The sequence below is a fragment of the Sturnira hondurensis genome, unplaced genomic scaffold (genome assembly GCF_014824575.4).
Source record: "Sturnira hondurensis isolate 20B ecotype Veracruz unplaced genomic scaffold, ASM1482457v3 Scaffold0016663, whole genome shotgun sequence".
Taxonomy (NCBI): Eukaryota; Metazoa; Chordata; class Mammalia; order Chiroptera; family Phyllostomidae; genus Sturnira; species Sturnira hondurensis.
In genome coordinates, this window is record NW_028089294.1 from 4,824,713 (window position 1) to 4,846,058 (window position 21,346).

At 40.6% G+C, this 21,346-nt stretch overlaps 2 protein-coding genes across 6 annotated transcripts in view; one reads left to right on the forward strand and one right to left on the reverse strand.

Annotated features, from left to right (window-relative positions):
* The window catches only part of PREPL (prolyl endopeptidase like), a 32,902-nt gene extending 16,658 nt beyond the window's left edge, over positions 1-16,244 (reverse strand). For 2 of the 4 annotated variants that reach the window (XM_037066505.1, XM_037066506.1), the window contains exons 1-6: positions 16,062-16,244; positions 14,322-14,575; positions 4,393-4,515; positions 3,147-3,213; positions 2,182-2,388; positions 1,025-1,160 (exon numbers count right to left, since the gene is read on the reverse strand). In XM_037066505.1, the coding sequence (XP_036922400.1) occupies positions 1,025-1,160; positions 2,182-2,388; positions 3,147-3,213; positions 4,393-4,515; positions 14,322-14,540 (752 nt within the window). In that variant the 5' untranslated portion in view covers positions 14,541-14,575; positions 16,062-16,244. The remainder of the gene's footprint in view (positions 1-1,024; positions 1,161-2,181; positions 2,389-3,146; positions 3,214-4,392; positions 4,516-14,321; positions 14,576-16,061) is intronic. The other 2 variants (XM_037066508.1, XM_037066507.1) reach the window with 2 other exon arrangements.
* Positions 16,245-16,552: 308 nt separating this feature from the next.
* Positions 16,553-21,346, forward strand: part of CAMKMT (calmodulin-lysine N-methyltransferase) — a 348,130-nt gene continuing 343,336 nt past the window's right edge. For both annotated transcript variants that reach the window (XM_037066512.1, XM_037066511.1), the window contains exon 1: positions 16,553-16,809. In XM_037066512.1, the coding sequence (XP_036922407.1) occupies positions 16,669-16,809 (141 nt within the window). In that variant the 5' untranslated portion in view covers positions 16,553-16,668. The remainder of the gene's footprint in view (positions 16,810-21,346) is intronic.

A 21,346-nucleotide genomic window follows, 5' to 3' on the forward strand; every position in this document is an offset into this window, starting at 1 on the left:
TCTCCCGCTCTCCCATTCTTCTCTCTCTAAAAACAGATCAATGAAAATAAACTAAAAAAATAGTTTCCGCAATTTTTCATTGAAACAGTCATCATCAGAACAAAAGTGATGACTGTAGTGCTGGACCAGGAAAGTTAGTTAGTTCTATGGGGTGGAATAAAGTAATTTCTCAAGATCTCAAATTATTAATATAAACTGGGGATTGTGCAAGATTTTCCTTAAGGCCCTTGCAAGCTCTGAAATGTTATGAGATGAAGGGTTAATTTTCTTGTTTTGGGTACTAACTTCACTGCCACAGATTTATTTAGTGTTAAACCGCATCTTTTGTTCTTGTGAAATCTGTTCAGATGTTGTCTAAACTATACTGCTGACTGATATATGAGGTGACAGGACCTCTGTGTTAAGAAAAAAAAGTTTCTCATAAATCATTTGGAAAAGTATGTCTGGGTAAGAGTCAGGGGATTTTGCCAGATACATTTACCATCAGCTCCTTCCAAGCTTAAGTAGTAATGTAAGGCATGAGTCCTGGAGATTAATTACCAAAGTACTGGGGAATGTAAGATTTAAAGACCAATGGCCATCACGGCTCAAAGCAAAGCAATTTTAAATTCAGGTAATCTATATGGAATTAGTAGTGAAATCCCTGCCAATGACACCATGCTATCTAGTTATGACTCAAAGAGATTTAAAATTGCTACCTGACAACCCTATGAAATGTTTAACCAACAACTCCTCTTAAGGGTCACGGTCCAGGGAGAATGTTAGAAACTCTTCATTTTCAGTCTAATGATGTATCTGTGTTTACTCTGGAGTTTAAATGTAATTAGCCTCTTAGTTGTTCAGTTAGCCAAATTAGTTCTTCAGTTTTAAAGCTGAACAACTTATAAGAAAGAATGCTTATGCTCATCTTAGCCTCCTTATATCTGGTTCCAGCCCAAACCAACTTTTAAGTCAACCAAGAACGACGCTTCAGATAATTGGAGAAATGCTTTGGAGAAGAGATTTAATTGCATTACTCTAGTACCTTGGGTCTTTCTCTGTGTAAAAGCGTTCGTTACGCTTGTTGTCACCGAAAGTGGCTCGATACACATCATGACAGCGAAGGTTTCTCTGGAAGGTGTAGAATAAAACATCTTCTTCCTCTTCATCCTTGACCCATTCTGGGAAACAAGGAATTAAAGAATTACACATAGCTACCTACTTACAGGTTAAAACAAAAGTGCACCGTGCGTTCTAATTTTGAGCCCCAAAGAAGAGATGCTGTGAGTGGAGCCCTGGAAATCTAAATCTAAACTAGTTTTGACAGTATATAACCCGTGTTCTATATAAGCTGGAGAGCGTTCCAGTGAGAAAAAGACTTCCCTACATCAATTTGAAGTTTTCAAGTAGTTTTCAGTCTCAGGGTAACTAAAGTTTGTAAATACGAGGTGAATGTTCACTATTTAGGAAAGACTTCGGTAAAGTCCTATTTGTTTTTCAGAAGATGAATTATGTTTAAACCTACAACCTTTGCCCGTAAGTGCTATTAGAAACATTAGATCATCTTCTCTTATGCCTAGAAGTTGTCTGTCTGCCTTCAAGCTACAGGACATCTCAAACTACCAAGTGCACTCAGTGCTGGTGTTTACCTGGTCGAACCAGAAGCTGTCAGGGGATGTTTTCTCACAATCACATCATGACTGCCACCTGGCTGACAGTGACTGTAAGATGTCTCTACACAGTACGCATCCTGATTTCGAGAGGTTAAAATGTGCACAATTTATGGCTGAGGATCAATTGGATAGGGCATAATTTTAATTCAAAGCAAAGGCATTTAGTTATTGAACAATGGGGAAACTTATGTTGGAAAATGACAAGGGAGGATAAAATGTGAACATGTGTATTATTCAATGATCACGGATAGAATCCGAAGTTAGTCCGACTAGTGAAAATATCACAACTCCTATCGATGAATCAGTTGGTTCAAACATATGTCTCCCCAGTTCGTTACTGGACACATAATTCAAGAAGGGAAGGCCTTCGGAATAAGAGGCACAGAGCAAGGTGTGGTGTCCAAGGGTGTAAAGTAATCGGACACTCACGTTCTCATTCACTCACATGGGCAATGAAAATGTTTCAAAAGTGTGAACAATTTTCTTACCGTTGCTTTGTCAACATAGACTGTCTGCACTGGTGACTTACCAAAACTGGACACATTTGGGAACGAAGCTTCCATTACAGGCTGATCACTGAGCTTCACTACTATACAAGTAGATGCTTCAGAATCTTCCGTTCGTATCTTGGCAGCTACATATTTTTCATCAGGGGCAACTCTGATACAATCAATGAAGGGCTGGTCTAATTTAAGTTCCTCCAAATTGAACAAAACTTCGTAATTATCATTGTCGGCTGCATAAAGGATGAAAGATATAATGTCCAAAGATGGATTTAAAAATATGTTAAAGTGTTATTTCAATGTTTTAAATTAGCATTCCTCTTGTATAAGATGCTATAATCTGGTTTCCTTTAGCATTAATGGCAGCTAGATTTGCATAGAAACTGGCATTTGTTATTTAATGCAACTCAATACTATACTATGCACCAACTTTTGTGATAATTTGATACTGTTATAGTCTAGTATTTATAGACCATATAGAACCTAGAAAGATGATGTAAATGACACTGAATAATAAAATAGAAATCTAGCATAGTACCTGGGATATAGCAGATGCTCAAATAAATGCTGGTGCCCTGGCCAGTGTGGCTCAATTCGTTAGAGCATCATCTTGTGAACTGAAGGGTTGCAGGTTCTAACCCCAGTCAGGGTGCATATCTAGGCTGAGGGTTTGATCCCTGGTCGGGCCATGTACTAAAGGCACCAATCAATGTTTCTCTTTCTCTCTCTCAAAAAACAATGGAAAAATGTCCTTGAGTGAGGATAAAAAAAAAAAAAGGTTGTACCTTCATTCTTCCTATCAAAGCTTTTGAGTGTTCCTGTTAATTATATTTCACACAGACCCAGATATTAAAAACTAGCCCTTTTAAAAAAATTCAGAAATAATCTAAAAAACATCTTCTATATCGTTGAGAATTTAATATAAAATTTCCTATGAAAAACGTGAAATCTGAAAAACCAGAGTATGTTAAAAGGAAAAACTGTGGTATACCTTCTTCATCTTTTGAACGAACCAAGCAGCAACCTTCTTGATAGTAAACAAAACCCCCATGTTTAACCTGATAATGAAAAGAATGAATGGTTTATTTAATAATAATAAATAACTTAGTAATTTAAGCATGATTTAATTTAATTAACTGTTTAATGGTCTGACTAATCAAGATGAGGAAATGACACCTTTCATCAAAGCAGACCCGTTGAAGTTTATGAATGAACACATAAAAAATATAAATGGATCACTTTCTAAAACATAGTGGTTAAGGAATGATCTTCATATGTTCATAATCAACTGAATCATATGTTCATAAGAAACTGAACAAGTTTCTTATACACAAATGTAAGAGGCCACAAAGGGAAGACGTAATGAAATCTGTCAGTTCCCTTGACTGCAGGGTACAGCACTTGGGCTGTATTTGAGGGATTCTGGTATCCCTGTAGTGGGATTCAGTTAACAGAGATTCCATTAAGGTAATCCAAAATGATGTGGACGAGGAAACCGTGGCTCAGACTGGGCTGGGATCCCAGGCAGTAACTGCCTGAGATTCTTTCCTCTAACATGTGTGGTTACCACCAACTGCTCATGGTCTTGACTTAATTTTGCACAAAGCATCCTATCTTCTGTGGGGTGACAGATATATACAATTTGATATTGAGAGACTGAGTTGTGCTCCTAATACCTACATATTAAATGCAATTGATTGGTGATATGTTTCGGGTAGCTTAAGACACATTTATTATCTGCTCAGTAGTGACATAATTTGGAATTTGTGTTTCTTCACCAGTATGCAATTTCCATTTATAAGTTGTGGTTCTATTTTTCAATCTTATTGAATTGAATAAGAATTGAATTCAATCATAAATTGAATATTTATGATTGTGTTAACCATAAAATTATCAAACAAATATTTGGCTTTTATGATATACACTACTTAAAGAGTAGTAGAGATACAGCAAGCAAATACTTTTCAAATAATAAAGAAATATGACAGTTTCATTTGAACTTACTCTTGGAATTATTTTTAAAAATCCAAAACAGAATTTTTTCCAAAACAGAATTAACAAAATACAATTGGAAATTCATCCTGGTTTTGATCTTTATATTTTAAGGATTCCACTATCCTTATTTTTTGTTAAGTTTTTAAGCACACTCTAAAGGTCAAATGCAGTCTAATTTTGATGTTGATTTGCGTCTATTGACCTGATAATATCAGATTTTTAAAAAGTCGTAAATATCCTACCTCTGCATTGATGATTTCGTATTCTTCTTGTGGTTGTGTTTCTAATTTTGTCCTCACTTTTTCAAATGCATCCATGTTTTCTAAAAGGGATGTTTCGTTTTCTTGTTTAACTGGCGGAAAATCCTGGAAAAAGTTTTATTGGTATGATCATAATATTTCAAACTTGAAGGGAAAAAAACCTTTTCTTTTAAAAGATAAATTCTTGTTTCCTTTTCACGCAAGTACTACAATGTGAGGTTTATATGTATGAAACAGTATGCCTTCACCGGTCTTAAATGTTGGTTTTCAAGTTCAGTAAGTGATCTCCTGTTCATTTAAAAATGCCAACAAAGAGTCCTGGCTGGTGTAGCTCAGTGGATTGAGCATGGGCCTGTGAAGCAAAGGGTCGCCGGTTCGATTCCCAGTCAGGGTACATGCTTGGGTTGCAGGCCAGTTCCCAGAAAGAGACACATGAGAGGCAACCACACATTGATGTTTCTCTCCTACTCTTTCTCCTTCCCTTCCCCTCTCTCCAAAAAAATTAATAAATAAAGTATTTTTTAAAATGTCAACAAAGAAAATAAGGTGGATACTTGATAGCCACACTATTAATTTAAATGGATAAATCCTTAAGATGAAGAACTATCATGAATGTTCAAATAGTACAGAAAATGAAGAAGCAGTAGCTCTGGCTGGTGTGGCTCAGTGGTTTGAGCTCCGGCCTGTGAACCAAAGCATCGCTGGTTTGATTCCCAGTCAGGGCACATGCCTGGGCTGTAGGCCAGGTCCTCAGTAGGGGGCGTGCAAGAGGCAACCACACATTGATGTTTCTCTCTCTCTTTCTCCCTCCCTTCCCCCCTCTCTAAAAATAAATGAATTCTTAAAAAAACAAAACAAAAATATTAAGCAGTAAGGGAAATCCTATCAATGTTTACATATTTAATTATCAGAAATGATGGGTACAAAAAAAAGGTCTCCTGAGTTTTATAAAGTACTGAAATAACTCCTAAAAGGAGGGAAATGTGAACGGGAGAGGAAGACACTATTTTTATTAACAAGTGTTCACTCTTTATTTACAGTAAATGTTATGGTAAGAAATTTGTTCTCCTTTATATCTTTATTAGCCACAATTTCCTTCTCTTGTGGGGCTAAGGAGTCCCCCAAATAGAACTGTTTATCAGGTGAAAAGGTGAATTAATGCTTTATAAAACAGAGCTTCTCTTTGAGTTTAAGGGAAAGAATAATATATTCACCTTATAAAAGAAAGAACAAGAAAAAATAATGGGAAGTCAATGAGCATGAGCAGAGATACAGATGGAAGCTAAGCAAGCACTCTCTCTTATTGGGAGTGTCTAATCAGCTGAGAACTTTAGCTGACCTTCATCCAGTTAGCACATAAACACTACATAAATTATTAAAATTTATATAAGGTAAAACACCCGTTGTCAGATAAAAAAAGAGTTCCATAATTCAACCCTCCACAGGTTTGCCTTGTTTATGCAAAAGAACTGGAGCCAAGAGTTTCAATGTCAACTTTCTGCCCAAGATGACAACTGTGCAGTGATTTGTGCCAGAGGGACACTAAGCCTTTGGTAAGGGCCTCCGACAGCTGGTAAATATTTACTGCACGAGTGTGTCCATGGTACTTTACCAACACTGCAGAGAATGCAGGCTATAAATACAGCTTTTATCACAAAGCATTTACAATCTAAAATTAAACGTACAACTAAAATGGAAAAGTCATCCAAACAAATTAAATGAAAACACAATCATTTTCACAGAGTTTTTTTCCCTTCTGAGATGCTTTGTGACTTGGGTTAGATTCAGATGGGCAACACTGGTTGCTATGGTTATTATTCTAAATCATTGTCTGTGCTCAGTCATGTAGTTAGTACGCTCCCCAGCGGAGCTAAAGTGAGGAGAGCTGCACTTCCAGTTTTAAGAAGGCGACTCGGACGGGAGCGCTCCACTGGAGGGAAAAAGCAGCACTCTCTTCCCACTGCAAAACCATTTTAGGAGTGAAAACTTACACACGAGAATGAAATATATAAATTATTTACAGTAGAAATGTTTAACTCTAAAGACAGAAAAACAGCACTATGGAAAGATACCAGACTGCTTTCAGTCAAGATGGTGCCAGGAATAAATGGCTGATTCCAAGTCTGAGGCACAGAGAGAAAAAGTAGGCTTAGGACATCTGCCAGACAGCGAGAAAATGCTCAAAGATGAATGGAGGCTTGTCAAAAGGACACGGGGCCAGTTTGAAGGGGTTCCTACAAGCCACATTTGGGACAACTTGAGCATCAAAAAGAACAGTGCCTAGTTAATTACAGTACACTTGAAAAATATTCACAACAGCTTGAAAACAAGCAAAAACCTCCCCACTAAACTAAAGTAAAAAAGGAAAAAGAGGGGGAAATGGGACAACTGTAATAACATAATCAATAAAATATATTTAAAAAATAAAAGAGGGTACAACAAAAAAGAAAACTCTTCTTTGTGGAATAATACTAGCTAATAAAGGTAGAAAGAATAATAGAATCAGAAAAATCATTAGCAAGCCCCAGTGAAATAACTGATTAGGTTAAAGATCCTTAGTGGTTGTTAAACTCATTAGGTGAAATTATGCTGGGTAATACAGTATTTGCACACAACCAAAGTATCACCCTGCTGATTACTAAGCATTTGCAAAAGTGACGGTGCCCCTTTAACAATGGAGAGAACAGGCAGTAGACATCCCCCTAACCAAAACGACCGAGCAGAGCATCATGAACAGTGGGACCACCCGACATTATGTGTCTCCTGATACAAAGCTATCAACTTAAGAAGACAGACGAGGAGGAGAATAAACCTAAAGGGAATATAAGAAAGGATAGAAAATTAATTTGTTTCAATAAAACTGACGAAAGAGAGGATCAACAATATAAAGTTGGTTCCTTGAAAAATGTACTAAAAAAAGACATAGCAAAACTGATCTAAAAAAGATAGAACATTAGGGATGAATAAGATGGCATAATTAGAGATAGAATAAAGATTTTTAGAAAATCACAAAGTTCTTCAGGCCAATACATTTGAAAACAGAGAAAATGAATCATTTTTCAGAAAATAAAAGAGTTACCAAAACTAACTCAAAAACTGAAGAGCTGTGTAAGCCAGTAACTATCAAAGAGACTGTGTCGGTAGTTAAACGTCCCCTGCTTAAGAGACGGCAGATCTGGGTACTTTCAAAGATAGCTTTATTGAATCTTCAAGGAACAGATAATCTTTTCATATGTTATCTGTTAAAGAAAAAAAATGCTTACTCCTTAAAACTACTCAACTAAATTTTACCAGGCAGATATAACCTGGTAAGAAAACTGGACAACGGCAATGTATGACAATTAAAGATCAATCTTCTAGTATAGATTTTAAAAACCTAAAATAAAATGATAAATCCATGTATTTTTTTAAAAGCACAAAACAAGAACAATAATTGTAATAATAAAATCCTATGTGACCAAGCAGGATTTATCTTAAGAGTGAAAGGATCGTTCGTCAGAGAAATGTATTAATGTCATCTAACACCAATAAAGGGGATAAATCCTAGGGCCATTCCAATGGATGCAGGAAAAAAAAAAAAGGAGCATGCTCCTGAAATCAGGAATAGTGAGAGGAACTTCCATGAGATGAATGGTCTCTGTATGGTTCGACCCAGGTCCATAGTAAACCTGTAATTAACATACCCAGTGTATTCGTATTAGTACACACCTTATTTAGCATCTGTGAAACTTCTCAAGAATCTTCATTATTTCATTATATTCATTTAAAATATCTAGTTATATTTACTGTCTATTTTATTATTCAAAAGTGATTGCAAAATGAAAGAAATTAACTGTTTCCTTTGCTTCCTGCCTCCAATGCTTTTCCTACCCCTTCTCTGGAGTCTCGTATGATTGCTGCCCTTCTCAGTTTACTGGTTGCTCCTGAGAGGCGCCGGTGACCACGACAATGCAAAGGACAAAGGTTACCTCTGGGCAGTCACACTACTGGAGGGTTGGCATCATGGCAGAGGCGATCACCTCCTTCTCCTGACTCTCTTCGCCGGGCTTCCAGGACACCTCCTTCTCATGGTTTTGCTCCTGTTCTGCTGGCCTTTCTCAGTCTCTCTACCTGGTTTCTACCCATCTCTTTGGGTTCTGAACACTGGCATGCCCCGGACCTTTTTTAAAAAAAATCTACAGTCTGCACTAATTCCCTTGGTGATCTCATCTAGCCTCATGACCTTCCTTAAATGCTATTTATATGCCAAGGACTCCCAAATTTATATCTCTAGCCCAAAGCTTTCCTCTGAATAACTTGTATACCAACGGACTACTCGATATTCCTACTTGGATGTCTAATAGGTATGTTAAAAAATGTCCAAAACTGAATTTCCAATCTCCCCGTGCACCCTTCTCTCCACAAAAAACCCGTTCTTCGGGCGAGCGTTCCTGTCTTCACAAACGATAACTGTCCTTCCAGCTATTTAGGCTTAAAAGCCTTAAAGTCTTCTTCGTATTTCCCTCGTGCCACAACCATGAGATCTGCAAACCCTGTCAATTCTAGATTCCAGGGATACCCAGAATCTGACTACTCGTTAGGCTTGCAGCGGTCCTGCTCTGGTGGTTCTGGTTTAGTTGTGGTGAATCAGACCGCCACAGAGCAGTTGCAGTGAGTGACCCAGACATACCTGTTTTAGTGTGGAATCCCAAATCCCAGGGTTGAGCAAACAAATTACACAATTGTATTTTATTTACATAAAGTTTTCAAAACATGCAAAACAATACTATGTATCATCTGTGGATACTAATGCATGTGCAATTTACATAAAAATATATAAGAAAAGAGATTAAGGACACTCATCTGCACTGGGGAGGTAAAGTAGGAAATGTGAAGTACAAAGTAGTCTTTGGGTATTTGTTAGGGTAATTCTTTTTGACTTTGTATTTATTTGTAATAGTTTATAAAATAAGATATTAAAAAAGAAAGGTAATGTGAATCAGGTTATCTGAGATCTAGTTCTGAGTCATCATCTATCGATCTATATCTATATCTATATCTATATCCACACACACTCTTATACATTTTTTATCTTGGTTCTATGCTTTAGTTTTTTATTTGCAAGATGTAGCTCACACACTTCCTGATTTCAAAACTTACTACAAAGCTATAGTAATATAGAGAACACTGGCCTAAGGACAGACAGACAGACAGACAGACCAACAGGACAGAACTACGAGTCCAGAAATAAACCCTTACATTCATGGTTAATAGATTTTTAACATGGGTGCTAAGACAGTTCAACGGGAAAAGGTCTTTTCAGTAGATGGTGTGGGGATAACTGGACATCCACAAGCAAAAGAATAAGAGGAAGAAGCGGGCAACCAAAAAACCCAGTTAGGTGACTTTACCAGTGGTCCAGGTGAAAGACCACCAAGTGATGATGATAGAGATGGAGAAACATGGACAGAGTCAATACATCTTTTGGAGGTTAATGCTGTTTCTAAAAGCATGTCAGACATGATGGTATACACAATTTGTATATGAACACTTTATTAGAAGGATTACAACTAATACATCAGATTGATGATATACTGAGTATCATTCCATGGGATAAGACAAATTGAGTAAATTCAAATAGTTAAGTAAATAATAGCCTAGGTAGTATGGACAGGCGATAAAAAAAAGTAAGGCTGTTTAGGATGTACTGTTAATGAATATGATGGCACTGTAAGGGCACAGGAGGAATAAATGACGTTTCCCTGAGATGCAGTTTGAACAACTGCGTATAGAGCAGGGGTATTACACTCATTTTTACCGGGGGCCACATCAGCCACACAGTTGCCTTCAAAGAGCTGAATGTAACTTTAGGACTATATAAATGTAACTTCTCCTTAACAGTTAAGCCAGAGTTCAGCGCTGCTGCGGGGTAGAAACAAGGTGCTGGGTGGGATAAAACAAGGTGGAGGGCCGGATCGTGGGCCTTGTGTTGGTCACCTGTAGTACAGAGCAATGAGATAAAGAAGAGCTGAGTCAAGGTTGGAACAGCTGAAATTCACCCGTGGATAGTTTGTTTGACAAGGCAGGGAGATGTCTACAATGTGCAGCTCGAAGGGGAGTTCGGGATGGAGACCATTGCTCTGGTCCAGGGGAAAAGATAAAATTACTCAAATCCAGTGGAAAAGAGAAAATTACTTAGGAAGAGAGAAAAAGGGGCCAGAAGTAAGCCCAGAGAAACTCCAAAACTTAGAGGTCATATGAAAGGAAAGTTAGGAGAGGAGAGTGAGGACAGGATTGCAAAGTAGGAAAAACCAGGAAAAGGTGCGGCCAAGAGGCCAAAAGGGAACAGCAGGTCAAGGCGGGGATGGTCAAGAGCGTAGTCTGCTGAGGGGGCCGGTTAAGAGGAAAGGGGAGCGTCTCTTGGGCTGAAATACTCATGTCCTTGGTGACACTGACAGAGGTGTTCGCGGAGGAATAGCAGCCATATTCCAGCAGATTACAGAGTAAATGGAGTGTGCAGGAATCACCAACAATGAAGTTGTACCTGTAGGGCAGTCCCACTCTGTGAGCTACTATACAAAATTTATTGCAAGACATTTCTTAAATTTCTTTCTGGCTTTCCTAACCTTTCTTTTAAAATTTTCCCATTTCTCCTTTCCTGGCAACATTTCAACTTGCTAGTGAGAACCAGTGATTCCTACAAATCACAGATCAGCACTGCCAGTGAAGGAGGCACCTCTTTTCCAACCTTAGAGAGACTGCTATAGGAACTGCTAATCATCACTGTAGCAACAGCCCGTGGGCTGGTGTTTCCAAAGTACTTAGTCCTTCCTCTCTTCTTTCCTTATTTGGCTTTATTGCATTTCATTCGAATTATCATGACTGAAGATTTTAGAAAATATTTTTGTGATCAGAGCAGAGCCAGATGACATGGCGGATAAATGTGGTTATCTAGTCTGATGCTAGTCTTTGAATATTACTAGCCGGTGCATGAGCAACGGGAGTAGTTCATCTTCCCATCTGGATAATGTAAAATGGACAGCTAAGGTACTTGCCAATAAGAATTTCAGAATGAATGAATTCAATTAGGTTTAGGTCAGCAGAACTTGATCACTGATTGCCACGAGTGTCTAGTTCCTAAATGCAGGTCCACTGTCAGTGGCAGGCTGGGAATTTCACAATTACCCAAGGAATTTAAACAAAACAAACAAACAAACAAAAAAACACCACACACTCCTCAAATGCAGCAACAACATAAAACTGATCCCCTAGGCCTCAGCCATGGAGATTCTGACCCTGCAGATGTGGGGTGAGATCCAAGAATCTGCATTTATACAAAGCTCCTCAGGACTTCTGATCCAGACAGAATGTAGGAGTTGGTCCTAAAGAGTTCAAACATATAGGTGCTAATTTGTTTCTAGTAAGGTAGAAGCACAGGAAGAGATTAGCACTTGGAGGACTTTTAGAGCAGTGCTCCCCAACCTTTTTGGCTCGAGACTGGTTTTGTGGAAGACAATTTTTCCACAGACCCAGAGAGTGGTGGGGATGGTTTCAGGATGATTCAGGTGCATGACACTCAAGCTCACCTCCTGCTGTGTGGCCGGGTTCCTAATAGACCAGCGGCCCAGGCCCAGGGGTCGGGGACTCCTATTTTGGAGAACATCAAATCGAACCTCCTCCCCACCCTCGAGCACCCCCCTCAGGAAGATTAGAGTCCAGACTAGTTCCCAGACACCCGAGTCATGGCTACATCCATTGCTTTGGGGCATTTCTACTATATGTCTTGTTCTTTAGTTACCTTATAAAAATAGGTCTGTACTTTAAGCAAGTACGTTTTAATTTTTCTATAGAAATTAATCACTTTTTCTCCTTTACTGTACCCATAAGAGTAGACAAAGTTAGAACTGAGTAAATGTTTGCTGAAAGGAAATGTGCTTTCTTGCCTACGGGTTTCTTCAGTTTCCCCAGGTCCCAGTGACGGTGAAGACAGAGACCACAGCTTTTAGATCTTATCTTTTCTCACAGAAGGAATGATTGACCAATGACATGTGAAAACAGGACCATTTTATTAGGCAAAAGAATTACTAAAAGAGCCACTTTTCTTGAAGTTAATGGCTCAGGATAGAGTTTCTAGGTAATAAGTATCTATGAAGGAGAATTAAAAATTTCCTTCAGGGACAAGCAGAGGGAAAAAATATAGTCTACCTCCTGCCTAGGGTGTGAGCTAATCTCACAGCTGTCACTCTGATGGTTAACCCCTGCCTGCTATTTATAAACTAAGACCTAAGAGAAAAGCACAAGATGGTAAAATGTTCAAAACACATATAAGATAAACTGATCTAAACGTCTAAAATGTCTTCAATAGGTAAAATTTAAAAGTTTGTTTAAATAAAAGGCATAAAGAATTTCTGCATGAGTAAAGAAAGAATCAAAGTGCTAAACTCAGATGCTATGAAAAGAAAAATAATTTGAAAGACTAAAAGGTTAGGAGTAAAAACTCTAGGGATTAACAGATAAAAGTTAAAAGCAAAAAAACAAACAAAAAACACCACACACAAAACTTACAACAAATAAGTCTGAGCTAAGAGAAGAATCTAAATAAATAAAAAATCAGATAAACCATGTAAAATAATATTAAAATCAAAGGATCTATCAATCAATCTATCTAATTTTAAAATGAGAAGAATCCATTCAAATGTCCATCAATAGATGAATGGCTAAGCAAAATGTGATATATACACATCATGGAATATTACTCAGCCATAAAAAGGAGTGAAGTTCTGATATATGCTACAAAATGGATGAACCTTGAGAAGATTATGTTAAGTGAAATAAGCCAAACAGAAGGGTAATATTGTGATTCACTTATGTGAATTATCTAGAATAGGCAATTTCATAAAAACCAAGTACATTACAGATTTCTAGGGGCTCAAAAAAGATACGACATCGCTTAACGGGCATACGTTTTGGGTGGTGATAGGGTTTTGGAAATAGTGGTGATGGCTATACAACCTTGTGAATGTAATTAATGCCATTAAATTATACTTAAAATGGTTTAAATGGCAAATTTTATGTTATACATATTTTACCACAGTAAGAAAATGAGGAAGTCAAAAAAACAGAGTACGAAGAAAAACCAGTATGCAACAAAACAAAGAAAACCAAAGATTAAAATAATAAAATACGCTAAATATTACAATATCATCCCCAGATGTAATTTAAGGAACCTGAGGGCCGTAACAAGTATGGGGTAAAAGAGGCAGGCCAAAGAGGCAGCAGCATAAACAAACAGCTTAATCTGAATGAAACAAGCAGGATGCCCGTCATTCACCCTCCTAACCAGGGCACTTTTGAGAGGAAAGGGGATGATACTTGTAATTACCCAGGGACAAATGGTGTAGACTGGGACCCGCCCAGGCCACCCAGGATGTGGTTACTCTACATATAAGGGCAACTGGGTTCTCAAGGCTGAGGTCACTGACTGCGGCCTGGGATCTGGCCAGAGCACAACAATCTGAAAGCGTCTTCCTAAATGACTCAGGTGGTCTCACACGGAAGTCCTTTCTTCATTTTACACAGCAGTAACACACAAGTACATGGCCTTTGGTGAAGTTTATTAATTTGGTGTTTAGAAAACAATGACCATAATATTAGACTTTATTAAGAGCAGTTATGATATTCAAGGAATTTTAGAAAACTAAATACTCAGAATTATACTGGTAGGTGCACTAAAGAATTTCTAAGGTGAATCATTACATAAATATTAAATATATATTTATTTGTTAACTTAGAGCTCTATAAATGTATGTATGTATATATTCTTTTATACTTATTTGGACTATAGACAATTGAGCCCAAACATTTAAAAATCAAACTAGTAACTAAAATTAATCTTAATGACCTACAGACAGGTAAACTTAAACAGTTCATACCTTACACGAGAAGCTCCGACTTGGGATGTTTCTTGCTAACTCTGATATCTTGCGTTTATTCTGCAGACACTTGGTTAGGTGACATTTTTTCAACTTTACTCTACTGTAATAGTGATCAGCGAAGGCACAGCGATTCAAACACTGTTTCTGCATGCATTTCCCAAGGTGAGGAATACTATACTTCAAAGCCTGGAGAAATAATCTGCTCTTCTGCTGCATGGTATCACGGCCCCTGGTTTATGCTCCCTTCGGGGCTACCAGCACGAGTGATTTCGTAGGTACAGTTAGACAGTAGTGGGTTCTCAGAGCATCTACGATCCGCAGTTCTTATCCCTCCCCTTCAGGGCCACGCACCCCTCAGGTAATGAGTAACTGAGAACTCGGGTTAAAAATATCTGAAAACTTGTGTGAGTTTCATTCAAATCTTACTTCTTGGCAGATGTGCCTTTCATTTGGAAAGTCAGTCCTATCAAGTCACACTATGAAGCACTGACTCTGGCACACATAGGGGCAACTAAAAAACAAAACAACAACAAAAAAAACAAAACAGAAAACAAAAAAACAAAATAAAAATTTGCAAATAAGTGCATAGACTTAATGGGGGGGCATCTCAGGGTCTGAGGGTTTTAAAAGGCAAAATGGCTTTGGTCTTACATAACTGAGAGCAGAGGTCGGTTTAGTGTGTATAGGGATCCATAGGACCTGATAGAATAGCTATTGTGATGTTCATTCTACAGGTGAGCAAACTAGCTCTGGGAAGTTCAGCAACTCAAGCAACTGCCGCAGGTGACCTGGCCAGTAAGTGGTACAGCAAGAAATCCAGAATGGTTTGGCTTCAAATCTTGGACCGCAATGATCGGATTTCAACATTAAAAAGGCATTTAGCTAAACACACACAATTACTTCAGGATGCACAAATAAAAATGTGACCATCTCTGGTTTCTGTTGTGAAGTTGGTTTTTACTAACCTCTTACTAACCTATGAAGGTAGTTAAAACTAGTAAGTATGTAAGAGTCACAAAGACCTGGATTAAGGTCTTCACTCGTGCACTTTCTTCCTGTGCCTCAGTTTCTTCATCTGCAAAGCTAAGATAAGGGTACTATTTACCCTATGGAGTTGTAACGAGACAATTTAGGTTAAGATCTCAATACAGTGCCTGGCACGGAGTGACCACTCAATAAATGGTGACTACTATTATTAGGATAGAAAAAAAATCTCGACATGTTGCAGCGTCGAATGTCATCATGCGAGTATTCCACAAAACGCCCCTCGGTATCAAAGGCACAATACTGCGTCAGATTTACAACTCTGATCCACTACCACGCCCCCGCCCCCGCCTCCATTAATGCCCATGTCGCAGCAAAATAATGGGCGAGTGAAAATAGGGGATCAGTAGCCGACACAGGCAAAATAGAAACAAATAACCTAAATCACTATATCCATGTGGGCAGCCTCAATTCATCCATCCATCATATGCAGGGAAAAGGCACTATGCAAGGCTAAGGACTGGGGGTGGGTCGATGAATGGGTGTTCGCGGGAGAAACTACTAGTTTTCCCAGCGAAACTCTCCACCCCAGGGATGAGGCGGCGTAAGTGCGACAGGGAGGGGAATGCCATGAGCCACGCAATGAAGGGACATTGGTCAAAAAGCGAGGAACAAGGGACTAAGGGGTGGCTGGGGCGGGGGGGAGAAAGGGAAAAAGGGCAGAGACCCCCAGCATACGCCACCCATACGTACGCAAATTCAAAGTCAGTCTGGCTCTGGACACCGAAAGAGTGAAGACAGGCCACCGAAGAAGCTCTTAGGAGTAACGAGGATGTAACCTCCGTCGCATCCAGCCGAGGTCTGCGTTCTGCAGCTTGCAGAATCACAACCTACCCAGAGTTGGTTTGCAGCACGCCGATCTACGTAACCCCAATCCCGCACGAGCACTAAGCGAATTTCGCCATCTTTACTGTGGTCAAGAATAGATTTTTTTCTTTTCTCCTGGGTTCTTAAACCCGCAAAAATATAATCCTTTTGGTTCTTTGCTAGCGTTCCTAGCTCTACATGAGCTAGGGGAAAAGAAAACAAAGAGAGACAGAGTTTTATTACCTCTTCCAATGACCCCTCCCCCTCTGGCCCGCCCTCACTCAAGGTGGCCACCGGCAAAATGGTGCAATGACGTGAGTCGCGCGGGCCTGGTTGTCAAGGAGACGAGAAAACCGGAAATGCGGATTTCGGGAGGGCCTGGGCAGTTGCAAGGGAGGGTTGGCGTCGAAGGTCCTGACAGGGAAGAACTTCGCAGGTCCTGGCAGGGGAGAGTAGGGGTGGCGGCAGCTGGCGTACAGGTGGCTCCAGAGGGATGGAGTCTGGAGTCTCCGACTCTGTGGCCAGCGAGGCTGAGCGCGCCGCCTCGGGTGAGGACAGAACTAGCAGTGGCGCGGCTCCTGGGCACGTAGGTTCCTCGTCCTTAGGAGCCGCCCGGTGGAAGCTCTTGCGGCAGGTAAGGGAGAGAGAGCCTTCTCGTTTCACCTTTGCCTCTGGTCACTCCCCTTTTGTGCTGGGAGAGCGACAGGCAGCTACTTAGTATTCACCCGTACAGTTTTGTCCAGAGCCCCTTGCTTCACCTAAGCGTCCCACCAAAAGGCAGGATTCACGTGGGGTTGTGCGGGGAAGGGGCACCCAATGCTGAGTTCCTGGGAAACTCAGAGAAGTAGCAGATCCATCCCTTTCTAGACATTTGTCTCATCAGGGGGACTATTCTTGCTAGAGGGCGATCGGTGGGACCTCCGCTCCCCACCCCATACGTTTTTTCTTTCCTGCTTCTGTTGTACTTCCTTCCCCAGGTTTCTTCTACTTGCTTTTTAACTCCCAGCCTGATTGTAGCCGCAAGCTGGCCCTTGCTTTGGAGATCTGCGTGGTTGACTGTTGGTGGGACTTGGACGTTGCACGCGTTGCCTGTTTCTTCAGTGACAGCGGAGAGTGAAAGGAGTAGCTAGAGCTGCTCTCTCCAGCCTCCTCACCCCCCCCCCGTGTGAAAGTTACCTTGCAGTTGGAGGTGATTGGAGAGATTTCCCCAACAAGATGCAATAGTTTGTTTAATGGCGATTATCTTCTCGTACCTAAAAGTTGCTGCTATTGGCTTATCACTTCAGTCCTGTGCAGGTTTGACAGATTTCTGATTTGACATCACCGACTCTTTCCAAATTGCTGGAAATGAAATCTTTATTGTTCTACACTCCAGTGTAGTGCCTCAGCTTGAGGCTCCCTGCTGAAGATTTTACTCGAGGACACTTTGCATTTTCGATGTATTTCAAGAGGAGTTTCCCAGCTATTGCCACTTTACCCGAGATTGTGTGGGTGGTATTTTGGGGGTTACTTTGTTTGCAGTCACTTTGCAGAGTCACCTTTTCTTACGGTGGCCTTCCAGTGCTGTCACTACATAACTTAAAGATCATTTCTTTGCTGATGCTTTGAAAGTCGGCCCAGAGCTGGTTTTTCTATTAATGTTACAATTAGTATTATGGAATAATAAAGTGAGCGTCCTCAAATCATTATTACAGAAACTTTCTATAGTGAAGTAAACATTGATTAAAGTCCAATTATGAAATTAGTAAATTAGTGCCTTAAGTTAATCAAATCTTACTGTGATGACTTCAGTGATTCTTAGTATAGCAAAAACTCTAGTCGACCAGCACTTACGCTCATTCTGAATTGCTGTCTACACGACAAAAGTTTCAGCTATGGCTACCACTTGAACTCTCCACAGGCTTTGACATTTGATGTTTTGGTACAGATCTGTCCTCTGCATAAAGTCTTATCTTCTCTACTTAATGAATGACTCTTTATCCTTCAGACCTCCATTTCAATCTCCTCTTTTTTGGCACCTCTCCTAACGACCCTGGACTGAGTGAGACCCTCCCCTCACTCTTTTGGTGAACCTCACATCACATTATTTTATGATTATTTGATCAGACTCTATCTTTCTTACAAGAATGGGAGTTTTCTTGGGAAAAGGTATTTTATGAATTGTCATCCTGTGCATCTAGCGCAGGGCCTGGCTAGTTGGTTTTTGGTAGATATTATCAATTCTTATAGAAAGCCTTAGAGTACGGACAGTTTTTAAGTGGCCCATAGCACCTAGTCCTCAGTGTATTGTATCAGCTAGCTGTTGCTGAATAACAAGCAACTGCAACATCACAGTGGCATACCACAACAAGCATTTATTCTGTCTGTGCATCTGTGGGCCACCTGGGAGTTAACTGGCATAGGCTGTAATCAGCTGAGTGGTTCTATGCCACATTCTTGGTCCACATGGCCCTCATCCCTTGCACCAGTTGGCTGGCCTGCACTCACAGTGGTGGCAGAGGTGTAAGAGAGCAAACCTGACCACTGAAGTCAAGGGGCAGAGAAATGTACTCCTTCCTTGGAAGGGGCAAGGGAACAAGAGAATGTTTTCCTATAATAGTAATCTACTCTATATTTCAAACATTTGTAGGCTCTTAATAAATATATTTCTTTTTTAAAAAATATATTTTATTGATTATACCATTACAGTTGTTCTATTCCCCCCCTTCATTCCCCTCCACCCACACACTCCCTCCCCCACCATTCTCCCCCCCTTAGTTTATAACCACGTGTCTCAAGTTCTTTAGATTCTATATTTCCCCCACTATTCTCGCCCTCCCCCCTATCTATTTTCTACCTACCATCTATGCTATTTTCTGTGCCTTCTCCCCCCTTCTCCTCCTCCCACCCCCCTGTTTCTAACCCTCCATGTGTTCTTCATTTCTATGGTTCCACTCCTGATCTAGCTGTCCTCTTAGTTTGCTTTTGTTTTAGGTGTGGTTGTTAATACCTGTGTGTTTGCTGTCCTTTCACTGTTGATATTTTTCATCATCTCTTTCTTATATAAGTCCCTTTAGCATTTCATATAATAAGGGCTTGGTGATGATGAACTCCTTGAACTTGACCTTATCTGAGAAGCACTTTATCTGTCCTTCCATTCTAAATGAAAGTTTTGCTGGATAAAGCAATCTTGGCTGTAGGTCTTTGGATTTCATGACTTGGAATACTTCTTTCCAGCCCCTTCTTGCCTGTAAGGTCTCTTTTGAGAAATCCGCTGACAGTCTGATGGGTACTCCTTTGTAGGTGACTGTCCCCTTATCCCTTGCTGCTTCTAGGATTCTCTCCTTCATTTTAGTCTTGGCTAATGTAATTATGATGTGCCTTGGTGTGTTCCTTCTTGGGTCCAACTTCTTTGGCACTCTCTGAGCTTCCTGGATTTCCTGGAAGTCTATTTCCTTTGCCAGACTGGGGAAGTTCTCCTTTATTATTTATTCAAATACATTTTCCACTCATGGCTGTTTCTTTCCCCCTTCTGGTACCCCTATAATCCGGATGTTGGAACGTTTAAAGATGTCCTGGAGGTTCCTAAGCCTCTCCTCATTGTTTTGAATCCTCATGTCTTCATTCCTTTCTGGTGGGATGTTTCGTTCTTCCTTCTGGTCCATTCCATTGATTTGAGTCCCAGTTTCCATTCCATCGCTATTGGTTTCCTGGACATCTCCCTTCATTTCAATTAGTTTAGCCTTCATATGTTCCTCTAATTTGTGGCTATAATCAACCAGTTCTGTGAGCATCCTGATAAATAGTGTCTTGAATTGTGCTTCTGAGAGGCTGGCAATTTCTCGGTCGCTTAGAGTTATTGGCTCTGGGACTCTGAGCTCTTCTTGCGCCATCTTTTGGGCTGTTCTTGCCTGTTCTGTAGCTGGATCAGAGCCCTAAAGTGTTCACTAGAGCAGGGCAACTAAATCGCTGGGTTGTGACGTAGTATGTGGGGGCGGGGTCAAAGAGGGACAATGGCTTTCCATCTGCTGCCTGCCACCGCGGCCCCCACCAGTGCCGCAGCCACCACCGTCACCAGGCCCATGTGTTTCGTTCCACTGCACGCGAGTGTGCCACCGCCGTCAGCCCTCCACCACTGGGTTCGCCCCCTGGGGCCTGCATGGTCCGTCTCACTGTGCGCGAATGTGCGACCGCAGTCACTCTGCCCCACACCCTGACTGGTTCTGGGCTGCCTGTGCGCCTAGGTCGGGGATCTGTCCTGCCCAACCCAGCTCTGCTGCTGGCTCTGCCTCTCTTACCGTCCCCGTTGAACGGTTTGTAGTTGTCGGACTTCCGTATAATTCCGTTTTCTGGTCTTTGGGTGTGTCCTTGTTCTCCAAACCTTTGTTGTATTCAAACTTGGTTGTGGGAGAAGGCACAGTGCTTCCACCTATGCCTCCAACTTGGCGGAAGTCTCTCTTAATAAATATATTTCTGATGTGGATCCTGGCCAGCAGGATCTGTGTGTTGTGGCCATGAGAGACAAATTCACACGGACTACAGAAGTCCTGTGGAGAAAAAGGGACAGCATGGCTGCTCTCTAAGTGAGAGAGGTGGGGGGGAGCGGGTCCCCTGCCTGGACAAGCTTTTATTGCTTTTCTGGGTACATTACATTGAGGATGGTCCTAATTTACTATGCACAGGTTCGCTGTAGGTGATTACCTTTTACAGGTAACAAAGGAAAGAATGTTGCTAATTACTTCAAAGAAAAGGATGTTACAGATCAAGGGGGAAAGTGGTTGAATTGGTTACACTCCATACTTGGGAGGTTTAGCTCAGACTTTAGGAAGTTACAACAATTCAGGGTGAGGGAGTTTGGGCAAAAGCAAGTCTCATAGCCTAGGTACAATGCAGGCCTGATTCCCCACGGGAGAACCTGTCCGTGGATGTGGGTCCTGTGGGTCCTGTGTGCCAACTCGCTCCCCACTGGACTTTCTGAGTGGGGGCTGAGCTACATTCCCACGCCATTCTAAACGGTTCCATAAATATCTCAAATGAATGGGTCATTGTGTATGCATCCAAACTGGAGAACTGAGGAGTGTAAAGAGTGCTAGGACATGCAGCTTTCTTTCTCTTTCCTAGGGGACATCTTCATGATATCTGCTTACATCTGCTTGCTTTGTCCTTCATAGTTCTGGTTTTCATTACCCCAT